The sequence below is a fragment of the Thunnus maccoyii genome, chromosome 18, assembly GCF_910596095.1.
Source record: "Thunnus maccoyii chromosome 18, fThuMac1.1, whole genome shotgun sequence".
Classification (NCBI taxonomy): Eukaryota; Metazoa; Chordata; class Actinopteri; order Scombriformes; family Scombridae; genus Thunnus; species Thunnus maccoyii.
Genome location: NC_056550.1, coordinates 11,452,747 through 11,469,067, shown reverse-complemented (window position 1 = coordinate 11,469,067; position 16,321 = coordinate 11,452,747). Strand labels below are relative to the sequence as shown.

The following is a 16,321-nucleotide window of genomic DNA, read 5'->3' as shown; positions in this document are numbered from 1 at the left end:
CGAGTTCTACCAAAAAAACAAAAAAAGCAAGAATGATAAAGTAAAAATACTGATGGTAAATCGAAATTAAGAGATAGTCAAAATTAAAGACCCCCTCCACACTCTACCTTGAATAATAATTGGTGTCTGATATGGTTTTCCCACAAAATAATTATCATGTTAATATGGAAGCCCATTTCCGCCACTGTGATGAAAAAAATATCCTGTAAGTCATTATAATGAGAAACTATCTCAAAATAATGACTAAATATTTCGTAATAATGACTTAGTATCTTATAATAATGACTTAGTATCTCATAATAATGACGTAGTATCTCATAATGATGACTTAGTATCTAAGTGAATATGTAAATATTTTTCATTTCTAAAGTTTAACTGCTGGACACAAGATGTCCTACTTCACTGTAAAGTCCATTCTCAGTGTGTGTATACTGGAGGCTTCAAGTTTCCACATCAACATTGTATATAATTTAGCCTTTAGCCTGGGCTTTAATCAATTCAGCGCAATACATTTCACATTTAATATTTTTAACTCCTTTGCTGTATCCCCTCAGGTGTCATTCCCAGCAGGGAGAATCTTGGGTCTTGTAGGATGTCAGTATGCATTATTTCCCTCATAGCTCGAAATACATGATTCCAGTAATTTTTCAGTTTTGGGCACTAGTGACCAGAATGTGTGCATATAGTTGCCCACTTGTGCCCCACAATTCAAAGGGTTTATCTTAGCGGTTATATGTGGTGTTCTAAAAAACCTGGTTATGGTCTTCCACTTAAATTTTCTCCATGTATTTGAGCATGTAACTAGCTGTGCCTCTGAGCATACTTCCTCCCATTTGTCTGTTGGCATTTCCTGCTCCAATTCAGTCTCCCACCCTTTGTTTATACAAATTATTTGGGTCCATACACAGATATGCCAGATACAACCTAGATGACTTTGCCCAACATGTTCTCTATCTACACATTTATCCAGAATTTGTCCATTTCAGTATTTTGTCCAAATCTTTATGTTTGGTTAGAAAAGTTCTCAGCTGTAAAAATCTGAAAAAGTCTGGTTTTGACCAAATTCTGCCCTTATTTGTTCAAATGATTTCAGGTTGCCTTCACGAAATAGATGTTGTATGTTCGAAAAAGTACATAATCTGACCACATTTTAAACCCAGTGTCTAGGAGGTTGGGAGTAAAATTCCTATCAGACCTGTGCTTGAAGGAGATGAGACTGACTTGGGCAAGTTAAATGATGTCTGTATCTCATAACATATATTCAAGGTAACTCTAGTCCACTCACTCATTCTAATTTCTTTTGCTGAAACATCTAGGAATGGTAATTTTCAGATTGTTTCTTGGCATAGATATTTCTCAATGTTGAGCCATCGCGTCTCTGTACGTTCACTAATCCATGCTGTCATTGGTTTTAATTGACCTTACATTTGGCAAGCCCAGTCTGGGATCTATTTTAAATCTAATGCGCTGTCTCTTTCCCTGCCAGATGAAACTTGATATCAAGTAGATAAATGTAGTTCTTGGGATCTTAATAGGAAACATTTGGAATACATAGAGCATCCTAGGTAAACATTCTTACTATTACTAATATTATTTAATTATATCTTTATTGTCTGTACTGTGCCAAGATGCTGAAATAAAAATAAGTTCCAAAAAAATTATTGACAAATTACCGAGTCAAAATTACGTACGCTTCCCAACTGATGTACGGCACTCTGCAATAGCTCATGTTGCTTCTTACTAATTTCAGCATCTCTGTGTGCCACATAAAAAAGGCATGTTTTTATGGAAGTCACATATGATAGTGGGACATGAGCGACATACTATTTATAAGTGCCATAAGCAAATGGAACCGCAATGATACCAAAAACCAACAGTGACATTCAGCTCAGAATCATTGAGTGCCTCAAGAACCAGGGTGGTAACCATGAGTATTTATTTTTGTCATGTAACATTTCATCTTTTTTTTCTTTTCTTAGCAGTAGCAGACTTCTATACAATCTCAACATCTAATGCATGAAGTAATGATACTAGTGGTATGACCTAATAGCCAAGGTCTTGACATATAGTGTAGGATACAGGTGTCCTGTCCCCCACAATTCAAATTGCAGCCGCTTCCTGTGGTGGCTCGTCTTTAGCACTGTGACATGATAGCTGCTGTTAATGTTTTGTTGTGCATCTACTTGTGCAAACACGATGCCAATAAGCAATGGAAACATGCTGCACTTAATTTGTTGTGAAATTATTACAAGCTTTTGTACATTAAAATTGTTGAACTAATAGACAAGATGCATTAAATGATGGGAATTAAGTACAAGGACCTGCTGTATCACTGTATGTTTGACGAAGTGATTACTGTCAAAAATAAGTTACCCTGTATCACAGATGCACCTTCATAATTGTTCTATCTTAAACATAGCTATACAAATATTATAGTAATTCATTGAAGAACACCAGGAACACTGTAAGAATTACAATGTAAAACCATATGTAGGATTCTACAGTAATCTTAATGGCTGTATTACAGAAATCAACACATATTGGCTACTGCAGATGATTAAAACTCCCCAGTTTCTTTTTGCACATTATAGCTGGGATCCATTTTCTCTAGAAACACTACACACAAAGTAATATTGTTAATTTACCCAATAATCATAAGACCACAAAATTCCATGTACTACTAACCAAGACAGAGATTGAATTCTTCACACCTGAGCAGGTGCAACAAAACTAATAGAAGAGTGATGAAACATCCACACAGGCCTCAAGTCAACAAGTCTAATCAACAAAAATAAGCTTTTCACATCAAATTAATCCTTTTTTTATGTTAATTTATTTTATATAGTCTGTGGCAATATCTGCTGCTACTTCATTCTCTCTGCTGGTACATAAAACATGAGATTTTAAGGTGTTTTAGTATCACTACATCATGAAAAGAACTTATACACAAGTCATGTCCTCATTGTTTGCCCAGTCTGGATGTTTACTGCAGACTCTCAGTGCTACATGGCTGTATAAAAGCATTAACAAAAAACTCACCATTAGTTGCCATATTTTAGCAATTTAATATTTAGCACATTACACAGATATATCTTACACACAGAGAGGATTGACTCCAGATGACAATAGCAGAGAATTGATCTGAGTCCAGGATTTAGCAGGTGAGGCGAGTGCTTCCAAAGTGCTTTGACAGAAGACGTTATTTCTTCTTCTGTCAACACTGATTGAGTCCAAAATGTCCTTCAGCTTCACAACCCTGGTATCACACCGGCGTCCCCTCTGTCCTCTGCTTCTCTTGTTCTTGCCTGCGAAAATAGTCTTTGTTGAGAAGGACGTCCCTCTGCAAAGGCATAGCCGGCTCGTCTGCCATTACACTGCCGGATGTTTTCTTGTGTTGGGCGAGCAGCATGGCGCGCAGCAGCGGAGGGTACGCGACGTAACGCACAGGTGGCTCCGGGAGAGGCTGAGCATCCTTGAACTGCTGCTCCATGTGTTTGGGAACCAGGCGCCAGTCGTGGTACATCACCTTGTCCAGCTCCTTGACTTCGCTCTCCTGTTTCCCTGCCGAGCACAAAATGCAACAAAGTTACTGAATGCAGTTTTATTACACAAACCTTTTTGTCACTTACTGTCGACCATTATACTGTATATGATTTTTATTTATACAATATCTGAACAGGTCTTGAAAATCACAAGTCGATTGGTTGAGCTAATGTCCATCAAAGTGGACTGTATGATGGAAACGTGAAGTCAAACTGGAACTGTCCGTTTACATTTTTCAGAAATAATTATTAACATTCATAAAATTTAGACAATTAATTTGATTCACAATTCCCAAACATTTAGGAAATGGCACATTTTTAGAAATACTAAGGGGAAATAAAATACTGATAAATAAGTGGAAATACATCTATACACAAATAAATAAATGACAAAATAGGAAAACATTTGAATAAATAAATACAATTAGATATAATTTAAGCCATTTTCTCTGGCAAAAATGCCAAAAACAGTCTCTGATTCCAGCTTCTCAATTTTGAGCATTTTCAGTTTTTCTATGTGTGATCATTGTAAATTAAATATCTTTGAGTTTTATACTGTTGGTCAGACAAAACAAGACATCTGAAGACATCACCTTGGGATTTTGGAAACTATTTCCGACATTTTATGCAGCACACAAACTAATCAAGAAAATACCTGGCAGACTAATCAATACTGAAAATAATTGTTAGCTACAGCTCTAATTTGATGTTTCAGATTTAATTCTTCAAGTTAACTTTTGAATTATATAAATGATACTTTCTGTAAATTTTATTTCTTTACATGAAGGTCACGGTTTTAAAACTGTTGACCCCAAAGTAGTCTTGTCTAAATTATTTTGCTGGAATCAGCCTAGAGAAATTTAGATAGATTTTTTTTATTTTATCTTAGAATGTAACGACTAATGTGTGACAAATAAATCTCCCTGGTTTCAAGTCAAATGCTCAGAGTGCAGTCTTACCTTTATAGGTGAGGACTCCCCATGCTTTGCCATGATCCATGTTCTGACAGACACAAGAAGAAGCAGGTCAGAACTTCCCCCCAAACAGTTTTTAAACTTAATTCTTCACTTATTAAGCATGACAATCAGTCCCTCCAGTAAACTATTATTTTGCATTTGCTACAATTAACGCAAATTTAAGAAATCTCTGCAATATTTGCAAGAGATGTGCAATTTCACTAAATTACCACAACTTTTCCTAATAAAATGTCCAAATCAACAATCCGCTTGTGATTTTGGCCAACTGTTGCATTTCAGGTCCTGGTAACATGTCATCGTAGCGCGTATTCAGAAAGGATTCAGATGGATGGACAAAATGCCAACAAAACTAACTGCCATAGATCGAGCAAAACAATTCCCAAATGTTCCCAAATGAGGTTTGCATTCAGTTAGTCAGAAGAATACAAGATGATGTTGTTCAGACAGAAAAGATGGACATAATGTACCTCAAGCATAAAAACAAGTACTTTGAAAATGAAACTATATTTTCATGTTATTGATTTATTTTCATTGCATTATTGACTGAGTTTATTTGGTGCTAATGTTGAAGTGAAAATGTATTTAATAAAGGTTTATGAATGAAACTCAAGCACAGTATTTTCTTTTTTTATATTACTTTGAGCCGACGATTCAGAATAAAAAATAGCACTGAAATACAGTTGTTTCTGTGATATGTAGTATGCTTTTTATCGAAGTAAGTGATTACATAGTATGACTCTTCATTGATTGCAATTTTTCCCAATTCCCATATTGTACTGCAAAAAGAGCACATAAAACATTGCAAATTCTATCCCAATTTTTGAGAAAAGCTGCTGCAAAATCAAGCATTTTTGGCTGCAATAATCCTGGAGGGACTGGTCTAATACTCAGTGGCAGTTAATGGATGTGGCCCGCTCTCACCTCAGATGTGTAGTCCACCTTGACCTTGGTGATCTGCCAGTAGCTGGGCTCTGTATGGTCCTCCAGCCAGGACTTGCGGGTAAAGAGGCGTCCCACCCCGAACATCCTCATGCCTGCCAGCAGGGAGAAGAGGCGGCTCTCCCTGCGGACATCCTGCCAGGCCAGTACAGGCAGCATCTTCCCTGTATGAGGCCGCCTCATCGTCTCATAGTCCATGGCATACTTCTGGGACTCCCGCGGCCGGGACTTCAGCTCTCGGTACGCCCGGATCTTCCGAGCCATTTCTGCTATGAGGCGAAGTCTCTTTTTCTTTGCCATGATTCTGTGATCACTGACACACACCAGTCAACACACCAGTCAACACTTATCCTGCAAGAGAGAAACGTGATTTAGTTACATGTGAACCTAAAGGAGCTCTTAGGCCTGTTGGGTACAAAAGAAATTGATGAACTAACAGTTGTGGAAAGTAACTCAAGTACAATTTCGAGGTACTTGTACTTTACTTGAGTATTTCCATTTGATGCTACTTTATACTTCCACTCCACTACATTTCAAGGGGAAATATTGTACTTTCTGCTCCACTATGTTTATTTGACAGCCTAAGTTACTTTTCAGTTGAAGATTTGACACAATGGAAAATATAACAAGCCTTTAAAATACAACACATTGTTAAATATTAAACCAGTGGTTTCCAACCTTTTTGGCTTTTGACGTCTTAAAAAAAGCAGTGTGTAGTTGGGTTCACATTTCAGATGTCTATGAGTTGTTAACAGCTCCATTAAATAGTGGTTTCCCCCCCTAAACTTCTCACATGGTTTCATTTCAATAAATTTTCAAATGATCCAATATTTCACCAAATACCAAAGATTAGAGAAAAAGTCCAAAAACTGAAAACAGATTTGTGTATCAGAACTTTGTTTTTTCTTCTTTCTTCTCCCATTAATCATCTCACGACCCTCAGATTTATCTGGTGACCCTTTGGGGGGGCCCGACCCCTGGATTGCATTGCTGTATTGACACTTTTACTTAAGTAAAGGACCTACTAATTCTTCCACCACTGTAAACACATTATAGTCCTGATGTAACTAGGCTAACCTGTTAGCTAGCTTCATTGTAAAAAACAGCGTATTAAATAATTTCGCTCACTGACGTCAACTGATTATTAATAATAACTGATACCCAACTATCGATACTGTTTAAACGCAAAAAATATCTGCAGTTAAAAGTACCTGAATGTCCCTGATGACAAGAATCGACTTGACCTCCGCAAGCAAGCAAGGCACACAACTTCCGCTCCCTCGGTCCCACCGCAAAGTGTTCCGTGTCAACTGCCGGTGTGCTTTTGTTCCGCATGAGGTACATTTAGTAGAAGATTTCAAGTTGAGTTTATATGTTTCATTGGATGAATAATGGAAGTTATTAGGAAAAAAATGGATATTCAACAACCAATAAATGTTTTGACACATTTTTCTAAATACCTGCTAGTGAGATTGATGCTGTTTATTACTTTATGAATTGATGTAGACCTTTGTACTGATTTAAATACAATTTTTAAAAAATGTATCTTTGGGAGAGGTTAACACTGTAAAAGAAAAATGTAAGAAAGATAAAAACTCAAAAGGTAAATTTGGTCTGCTCTTCTTAATTGGATAAAGCTTAAAAAACTGTTATTAAAACTGTGCTGCAAACAAGATAAATTTATATTGTGAAAAATGTGCTTCAAAGATTTAAAACTGATATGGACTACAGGTGTGGTTTTTGTGGACTTTTGACTGTTGTTGAATAATGAGATTTCTCTTCATAGTATACATTTTAAATTGACAAAAAATATCCAAATTATATTTTTTTTAATTCATAATGAAGTTGATGGGTAATAATTTAACCCTGGTTGTTGAGAAAAAAACTGAGCATTTTCCACAGCTTCCCCGCTAACATTGCCCTGTCAGCAGGTAAAATCTTTGCAAAGAGCTGAGTTTGTGAGTTATGTTTCTACATACACTGTACAATACTAAACTAAAACCAATATCGGGTAATGTAGGCGTTATCAAACAAGGTTACACCTTCACTACTGGAAAAACTAAATCTTTTCTAGCTAATGTGCATAGTGCAGGGAAGATGACTTTGACGCATCGGCAGCTGCACAGAAACACACAGCAAGAGTCAGTCAGCATTAAAAACTGCTCTCGTAGTCTGCCACCACCATGAACCATTTGTCCCCAGCACATAATCTGTTTTTTCCAACAAAAAGTTGAGCAAAATCTAATACATTTCCTTGGTAAATAAGAAACAAAACAAGTCATTTGTGCATATTTAATATTCATTTTATTTTCAGCTGAAAATCATGCTGATAAGTTATACAGAAAAAGGCAAGTAAAGGCCTTCACATACAGTATTATTTATATGACATGGTATAGAAGAAACACTTAGAATTGTCCTATTTACAGTAAAACAGTAAGAGAAAGTGCTTGGATGCATCAATGTGAAGATTAATACTGTGAAAGACGACAATACATCTGTTGGACTACAACTAACCTCTTGGCGGTTACATTACTGGTGTTGGGCCATCCTACAGTTCCTTCTGAAACTGTTATCACAGAAGATGCTTGGATTGCATAGTACCTTAAGTCTTTAAGTATGTCTTCCTAAACACAATCTTGAGGAGTGAACATGATCAGATTTGTGACTGAGGCACCAGTCCGAGGACTGGGTCAAACACTATTACAATACTTATATCGTTACAGTTTAGTACTCCAAACAAGCTAAAAATGAGAATTATTTACATATCTGACCCAAGGGAACCATTCCTGTCCACAATCATTAATTCATTAAGTTAATCTTTAAATTTCTTTGAGTACTTAAAGCCCCTGTAGGCTTGTAAGCCTGTTCAATGGTGGCTGTGATGACCTTGAATTCAGTCAGTTACAAAAGGTGACAAGTTTTCACAGAAAAAAAAAAAAAAAGTATCAAAAAAACCTTGCAGACCATTACTGCAGCATTAATCCACCTTTCTACTGTGAGTCCAATGGCTCAGCGTGTTCAAATAGTCAGTCATTTTTAGTCAGTTATGTCAAAATATGGCTAAATATCCAGTTTCAGTCAGATTTGTGATTGTCGTCAGACAGTAGTACAACATGGAAACAGTGTTTTTATCCATATTTTGACAAAGTGATTACTGTAAGAAACATACTAAGCATACAAACAAGTTTCTAAAACCGTTTTCTGCTGTGAAAAACTGTCACCATTGTAATCAAATTCAAGCTGACCACAGCCTGTGTTCTCCTTTAACGGGGAGAACTAGGAACTGATACACAGCCTCATCTTTGGACTACAGGTGCTGAGTGTTTGACACTAAAAGGATTTAGAATAGAGCACAACCTTAATGAATTAAGGGTCCAAAGGAGATGGTAAAGGAAGTGATGGAACAAGGCCTTGGGGAAAAAAAACAAAACGTAAATACATTAGTACAAAAAAGTTTAACCTTTCAATTTTAATTTTTTGACAATGAAAGAAACTTTTTAAAATTTTTTAAAAATGATGAGGTGTAACAGCGATGACAGGTGAGTTTTGCGGCAGTCTAATTTTAAATGACATACTTGTCTCTTACGGACTTAAAAGAGCTACACTAACAACAACGTATGCTGCTTAAATCTGTTAGAAAAGAGGATATCCATAGCTTCTACTAACAAGTAGCATGACGTTTTGACAGGAGACTTTTAAAAAGCTGGTAACAGATGGATGGACGTTGCCATGAAAGTAACAAATATTTGACTTGAAACTTTTTTTCCTATAAGTTTTTCAAGGAAAAAAAAAAGCACAATCAGAGGTGTATGAGTTGTTTGGAGATGATCCTTGAAAGTCAAAAAGGACTAGGGCTAAGGACTAAAAGCTGCAAAGTGCATGTTGCAGATACATCTAAACATGTTGACTGTTTAGTTTTTATTTTTAGAGCTGTGACCAGTGGGGAAGAAATAAAGAACTCTGTCTCCCATGGCGTGTCACTTCCTGTCTGTTCCACTCATGGGACACAGCTGACTCTCACTTTGGCAACCTAACAGAAAATTGCAGATGCCAGTAAAACAGATAACAGATTTGATAGTGCATTAATAGCATTTAGGCTGAGAACAACATACGTTATTTGCATACAGGATGAAAACACAGAAAATAGTTATATAGTGTCTAAATTCTTAAACCCCTTTTTTGCAAATATACCATGATGACCAGCAAAATATGGCCATACTTACATACTTCAGTGTTACACTGTACAGTCCATTCTCACATGTCACTGATCCCTCGTTCATGAATGGCAACAGATCTGCAACAAACTATGCTGACTAACAAAATAACACCACATCTTTTCACTTATCACTGAAGCTGGTTTGGATGCCAAGTGTGTGATGAGCATGAAGACATGTGAATGGCATGAGAGAAGATCACAGTAAAAACGTGCAGGCAGACATACTGCCGACAGTTTTCCACCTACAGCACGTACCACTCCCTCTGCTCAACCAATCCCGTTTTTTTTTTCTTCACTACTGGGTAACGCTTATGTCGAGGAAAGCTTGAGGCAGGTAGGTAACACTAGAGTAGATGCCATCGGACAGTAACGTCTGCCAGTGTTTGAGGGGAGGTAGGAATCGTCAGTCATGTCCAGCGGCATCTCTTCCTCTGGCAGGCTTCAGGGTCAGACGTACAACCCTCTGAGTCGCTCTCAGAGGAGGACGGTCCAGCCAACGGTGGGACAGGCAAGCATGACGGGCGCTCAGGCCCGTCTGGTGCATCCTCTGTGGTGCCGCTGTTGAGACTGAGCACCCAACCCAGTTTGTTGTGGAGCAAGTGACGAAGGCCCGGTGGCAGTGGTAACACGTCCAGGGTGTCTATACAGTCCGGCAGCAGCTGGCGAAGGCGAGCACAGCAAAGATAGAGCAGGGAGGTGGGTGCAGAGCAGGACCTGATCACCTTCATGCTGCTCTTCGCTGCTGTGGAGCACGCCATCGGATAAAACCTCTTATTTTGTAGCTCTGTGGCAGCAACACCTAGATTGAGAATGGCGACAACACTTTTAATGTTCTTGTGTAATGTTTTTGTTCCATGCCGTTGACCATATGTACTGAAAATTGCACAGAATCCCCACTAAAAACATGTACACATCTGTGTGTTTTTTTATACAGTACCAGTCAAAAGTTTGGATACACTTCATTGTTTCCCCTATAATTGTACAATGAGAACCCCCGCCAGGCCAAAAAAATCTTTCTTTAATGCCAAAAACAACAAATATCCATTTGTGCAGAAATCAATAGCGTTTGGGAGCCTCTCCTGTGCAGCGCTGTTCTCAAACTTGAGTCAACCTCTGTGTCGTTGCCTTCCTTATAAGGAATAGGGCAGTGCGTGATGTGTTTGTGTAGCGGGTGAGTAGTTGACTGAGCGTGTGGTTTAGCGAGTGCGAGTGGAGCAGAGGAAAAAGTTAGCAGCAAGTTATCAGTCTGCAGTAAAAGTACAGTACAGACTACACTGTCCACATACTCAGCATCAATTTTTTTGAGAAATAGTTCAGTTGTTAAGGTTTGTAAACTTGCACAGAGTGTGTACGAGTCAGTCAAATCATGTAATTAAAAAAAGGCTTCAAATGCACCAGCAATCTGATCAGTATTGGACTTTGCTCATCAGTACTAACCTATACACTTGCGATTCTTGAAGAAAGTAAGCGTGCCATGCCATGTGTCCAGATGGACTCCAATGATGGACCCCTGTCCAAACCGGGAAGAGTAGTTCATCTTGTCTCCTTTATGATGCAACAAGCCTGACAAAAGGAAGGCAACCAATGATGATGTCCAATTTATATAATAACCAGTGAATGTTACATTAATCAAAGCTTCTTGTGTAAAAGCTTGTCTACACAGGCAGCATTTCAGCCACATTTTTCTGTCGTCCATCTCACACACACTTGATGGAACAGATAATTGCGTTTCCTCTGCACTATACGCAAGTAACTGTGACCCAAAGCGTATTTCTACACATAATGTGTATTTTCTTGGTTTAACAGCCACAACTACAGTGGTTGTGTATTGGGCTCTGAGTGATACCAAACCACAGGAGACCTACACTCACTACTGTGCCTGAACGCATCTAGACAGAGTACTGAAACTGCTGCTGCTCTGCTAACTTGCTACTTTTGCTACGCAGCCCATGTAGATATTGTGTTAGTCTTACCAGTGTAAGAAAGACCCCAGCTGTCCGAATCTTTTCCCAGCAGGCTGCAGAACGAATGTCTGTATTTGTCTAGGTTGACATCAGATGTACCAATACCAACCATCTGCACAGAAATAAAAAACAAATAAACTTGAGCTTCCACATAAACATCATAGCATTGATTACAGCCTCGTCTTAGACAAAACATTTGCTCTACTTTGATATTCCTTTTGGAAAATTAGTTTACATAATAAGACCTGGTTAATGTAAGGAAGAGTAGAGATTTACCATGTCTGTTCCGTACACCGGGGAAGTCATCTTGATTTCCCAGAAGTGCTGCCCTTCAGCCAGCTCCTTAGAGCCACGGATTGCAGCTGTACCACAGCTGTATTCAGAGTGGAAGTTGACTTTGCGATTGTCGCAGCTCAATAACGTTGCTGTCGATCGGCTGTTGGCATCCCAAACCCAGTCAAACTCTAAAACATCAAAAGCCATTTAGTCATTCATTCAGGGCCAATGATATAAGAAATTCAATATTTTTAGTTAACTGGCACTGGCATTTGTTTAAATCGCTGTGCAAACAATATAAAATAACATAACTGAATGCAGTAGTGTAACTCAGGTGACATTAATCAACCTATAAATCATAAACTTGGTATGTCCTATTCTATTATTATTATTATTAGCCCTTGAAATGCAGCATCTGTACTTTACCTTGGTCATCTTCTCCACAGTGGCAGTCTTTAACTTGGTGAAAACCTCGCAGACGAGGGTTGTAGCTAGTCTCAGCCCGGGAGTCGCAGCCACAGTAGGACTCTCCGGTGACAGGCACTGCGCTGGGCACTGGAGGGATCATCATTGAAAACTCGGCGTCTGAGTCCGAATCACTGTACTTGAGAGCATCAATGCAGAGAGACAGAGCAAATTCAAATGTCAGCAGCATTGCTTATGTAACAACACAGTACTGGTTGATGTCAGTCTGCTACAAAGCCAGAATTGAGCGCTGCTTTGAAAAATATGTGCAACTCTGAGATTTGATAGTAATAGACAGACATTGCATTATAGTCCCATCTGTGGAAAAACAATGTTCTGATACACTGCATGTGAACAACTGAACAATTAGCATCAGACATTAGCATCAACAAACGAATATTGCTTACAATGGCCACAGCGAACTCAAGTTTGACAGTGATCCCTGAGGGGGATTTTGACAGCTCTCTCATGTTGACACATCCGGTCTCCTGCCTGCAGTGTTTAACTAGTGGCATCATATGACACACACACACATACATGCATATCCACTAACACTTCATATATATCCAGAGCACCTGTGTGTTTACCTCTAGGCGGTTCCAATCTTCACTCTCAGACGCCAACACAAGTTCCCGGGCATCAGCATCACGCCGTATTCCACCCCAAACATATCGCCATGCACGACTGTTCCTGCTTCGCCTGGACATGGCAGCAAGGGTCTCACCAGTAGAGGATCCTGACAGTCAGTTTTTTTTAGTCAGGTTTAGTCCAGATGCTGGAAGAACAGCATCCGTCCAGCTGCTGAAAGACAAAATGCACACAGTTATCTGAAGAGGAATAGACTCTAAAGCCTGAAGACAGATAATCTGGGTTGTTTTCAATATTGCTGCTAATATCTTTGTGCACTGAAGGTCCCCTGGAGCTGTTTAAATGACTAAGACTCAGTTATTTGCAAACCCTGCATGACATAACTTACTGGTTTCTTCACTGTTTACTTTCAGAAAAAATACTGAATATTAGTGCTTCTTACACCAGTAAAATCTGCTGCATCTTTTTGACAATGTATTACACTTGAATCCTGCAATGAAATAAGTTTATGCACGACACTCATAAAGAGTTTAATCTTATCAAAGATAATTTTCGCCCACTGAGACACTTTGTAGGACCACAATAACCGCAAAACCTCACAAAAACACTTACTCTCTGTAACAGCACACACACATTATAAACATTGTTTGTCTGATCTCAGTCCTCATATCTTTGCTATTATATATTATTATAATATTCCTCTTTTTGGCGTATGATGCCGTTTTCCTTACTAGCTTTAATTAGCCACCTAGCAGCTATCGCTAGCTACCTACCATGCAATTAGTTAACATGTTAGCTGGCTATAACAAGGTCAGAGTCAACACAATTCAACTCAGACTGCTGGATATATGTGTAGAGATAGCTTAATACACTGGTAGATACGCTGTCTACCGTGCATTCACCGTTTATTACTCTAATAATACGAGCAGGGTGAATAACTGAGACAATGCTAGCGTAGACTAGCTGGTTAGCTTTCGCTTAGCTGCGCTCTGCTATCAGCGGTGGATTAAAATGTAGCTTTAACGTTTACCTGCCTGTTGTTCACAACCAGCATTCACGTTAAATCACCGACAACAGCGAAGACAGGCTGCTCCTGAAGACTCTTCTCCCCAGACAGCTGATTGAAGGGCTGGCTTCCTTTTTCTGTGACCTACTTCACATTTGGTCTGACCGTAAACAATAACAGCCAGGCTCTCTGCGGGAGCTCTCAGCTGCAGATCAAACAAACACTCAAGTCATTTCAACTACAGGGCATGAGTGGGGTTATTATATCCAGTATGTTACACCCCCACACTAGTTTTACAGTTTTCTTTTATTTTGTGATTTTAACTGCCTGTGAAACTTTCTAGACAGGTAGATACTTTATTAATCCCAAAAGGGAAATTAATTAAAATGTTACAGCAGCCAACAATGAAATTTGACAACAAAGTTACAAATGAACAAAAGAGTGACGAGTGAGTGATTGATTTTCATCTCCAAAAAGTACAGTTAGCATCTACATCAGCAAAGCATATTAACATAAAAACGGTTATTTTATTCAATGTTTCATACCTTCACACTATTTTAACAATTGGGTGGATTCAGTTTTCTTTTGTCATGTGACTTTTCTCCATCTAAACTGCCTGTGAAACTTTATAGACAGATAGATAGATACTTTATTAATCCCAAAGGCAGTGGTTGATTTGTTAATTTTTAACAAGGGGGATGGACCAATGGGAGGGTTAGAGTTACCCTACTCCATCCCCCCTTTGTTAAAAAATAACACAGGGGTGGACTACAGGATTACTAGCTTAATCCTTGATAGTATAGTTGCAATTATAATTTTGATTTTATAGAACTGTTATTAGGCTAAATGCATATTTTGTGTAGGCTTATTCTTTTACTGGATGTGGACATTAAGCATTTTAATAATGCTTATTTTCAAAACACACTGTAGTTTTGATGGTATAAACTTCACCTTGAATTATGTAACTGTTGCAGATGAGCGTTGTGCCGTCAGTGCAGGTTAATTTCCTTAGTCACATTACCTGCTCCAAACATCTATAGTAAAAACTATATCTGTAGTCATGTTTCTACCACAATATTTAGTTACAGAAGTGACTTGGTCTGGGGGTGTATTTTCAGCAGCACAGACACTATTGAATGATCATAGAAATATTATAGGAATCTTATAGGAATACTACAGGCAGCAGTGTGTCTCTGTCGCTCTTCTGCGACTGCACGTTGCTACCTGTCACTTTGTGTGAGAGTTTATGGGCTACAATTTAGTGTAGAATTGGTATTTATAGTATATAGTTTAGAGAATATTACAGATCCAAGATGAAACTGACAGAAGGGTGGGACTGAGAGAAAAAAGCGTAATTACAAATCAGTCTGCTACTTCAGCACCACGGACAGCACCATGGATTGATCAATACACAGCACAGTTTGGCTACTGATATTTCAGAGCCATGGTTGGGGTCACAGATTCTAACTTGTACAAACCTCAGTCAGATCAAGGATCAGTGAGTCAGGCAGACTAGACCAACATATTCAACTAAACAACCCCTCCACCCTTGCACTCTCTCTGTTACTAGGGAATAGAGAGGGGGGGTGGCAGATTCACAAGGAGCATATGATGCATTTTGGTCACTTTGCTAACAAGGGGGAGAGCATCCGCCCTCATCCCCCCTCAAATCACCTACTGCCCAAAGGGAAATTAAAATGTTACAGCAGCCAACAATGAGGTAAAAAAAAAAAAAAAAAAAACCTAATCTAAACAATGAGGTAATTACATAAACAATAAAATCAATTTTAGGGTCTTTACATTCAACTGATTGATTTTCTAAAAAAGGTTATTATATTCAGTGGTGGAAGAAGTATTTAGATGCTAAGTAAAAGTACCAATACAACATTAAAAAGAACTCAATTAGCAGTAAAAGTTCTGCATTCAAAATATGAGAACAAAAATATTATGAGCAAAATATGCACAATGTATCTAAAGTAAAGGTACTGAGCTTATTATATAATATATTCAGTGGTGGAAGAAGTATTCAGATCATTCACTTTAGTGAAAGTATCAATACTGAACCAAAGGCTTGGACTCAAATGCAGACACAGACTCAGTAGCAAGTTCAAAATCAGTCCTTTTAATCAGAGCAGGGTCGGTACACAGGGAAGCACATGAGGGCAGAAAGCGAAGGACCTGAAACGAGACAAGAGGTTAGTATCGAAATAAAACAGGAAGAACAAGACAGACCACTAGGAGAAACAAAAAGGTAACTTAACTATCCAGACGGGGTGTGACAGAAAGAAGCAATACACTGTAAACAAACAAGAAACAAACAAACACAAACTCCATTACATGTAAAAGTC

The 16,321-nt window shown here is 38.4% G+C and overlaps 2 protein-coding genes across 5 annotated transcripts; both read right to left on the bottom strand.

Annotated features, from left to right (window-relative positions):
• Positions 1–3,041: 3,041 nt before the first annotated feature.
• On the bottom strand, positions 3,042–6,772 carry mrps34 (mitochondrial ribosomal protein S34). Its single transcript, XM_042392889.1, has 4 exons — positions 6,670–6,772; positions 5,441–5,809; positions 4,502–4,544; positions 3,042–3,561 (listed from the first exon to the last, which is right to left on the bottom strand). The coding sequence occupies exons 2-4, from the start codon at positions 5,756–5,758 to the stop codon at positions 3,263–3,265; spliced, it is 660 nt and encodes a 219-aa protein (XP_042248823.1). The 5' UTR covers positions 5,759–5,809; positions 6,670–6,772; the 3' UTR covers positions 3,042–3,262.
• Positions 6,773–7,736: 964 nt separating this feature from the next.
• spsb3a (splA/ryanodine receptor domain and SOCS box containing 3a) lies at positions 7,737–14,324 on the bottom strand. Of its 4 annotated transcripts, none has more exons than XM_042394115.1 (7): positions 13,998–14,324; positions 12,967–13,180; positions 12,341–12,518; positions 11,915–12,102; positions 11,648–11,750; positions 11,112–11,237; positions 7,737–10,473 (listed from the first exon to the last, which is right to left on the bottom strand). In XM_042394115.1, exons 2-7 carry the CDS (start codon positions 13,084–13,086, stop codon positions 10,082–10,084), a joined length of 1,107 nt encoding a protein of 368 aa, XP_042250049.1. In that variant the 5' UTR covers positions 13,087–13,180; positions 13,998–14,324; the 3' UTR covers positions 7,737–10,081. The 4 variants fall into 4 exon arrangements, with proteins under 4 accessions (XP_042250049.1, XP_042250050.1, XP_042250051.1 ...); XM_042394116.1 differs by having other exon boundaries at positions 12,967–13,177; XM_042394117.1 differs by lacking the exon at positions 13,998–14,324 and adding an exon at positions 13,741–13,971.
• Positions 14,325–16,321: the final 1,997 nt, after the last annotated feature.

Coding starts and splice junctions, on each gene's coding strand:
- mrps34 (XM_042392889.1), bottom strand. CDS start 5,758: ATGGCAAAGAAAAAGAGACTTCGCCTCATAGCAGAAATGGCTCGGAAG. Junction 4,545..5,440: donor AGGTGGACTACACATCTGAG/GTGAGAGCGGGC, acceptor TGTGTCTGTCAG/AACATGGATCATGGCAAAGC. Junction 3,562..4,501: donor GGGAGTCCTCACCTATAAAG/GTAAGACTGCAC, acceptor TGTGCTCGGCAG/GGAAACAGGAGAGCGAAGTC.
- spsb3a (XM_042394115.1), bottom strand. CDS start 13,086: ATGTCCAGGCGAAGCAGGAACAGTCGTGCATGGCGATATGTTTGGGGT. Junction 12,519..12,966: donor AAGATTGGAACCGCCTAGAG/GTAAACACACAG, acceptor GATGCTCTCAAG/TACAGTGATTCGGACTCAGA. Junction 12,103..12,340: donor CTGTGGAGAAGATGACCAAG/GTAAAGTACAGA, acceptor TTGATGTTTTAG/AGTTTGACTGGGTTTGGGAT.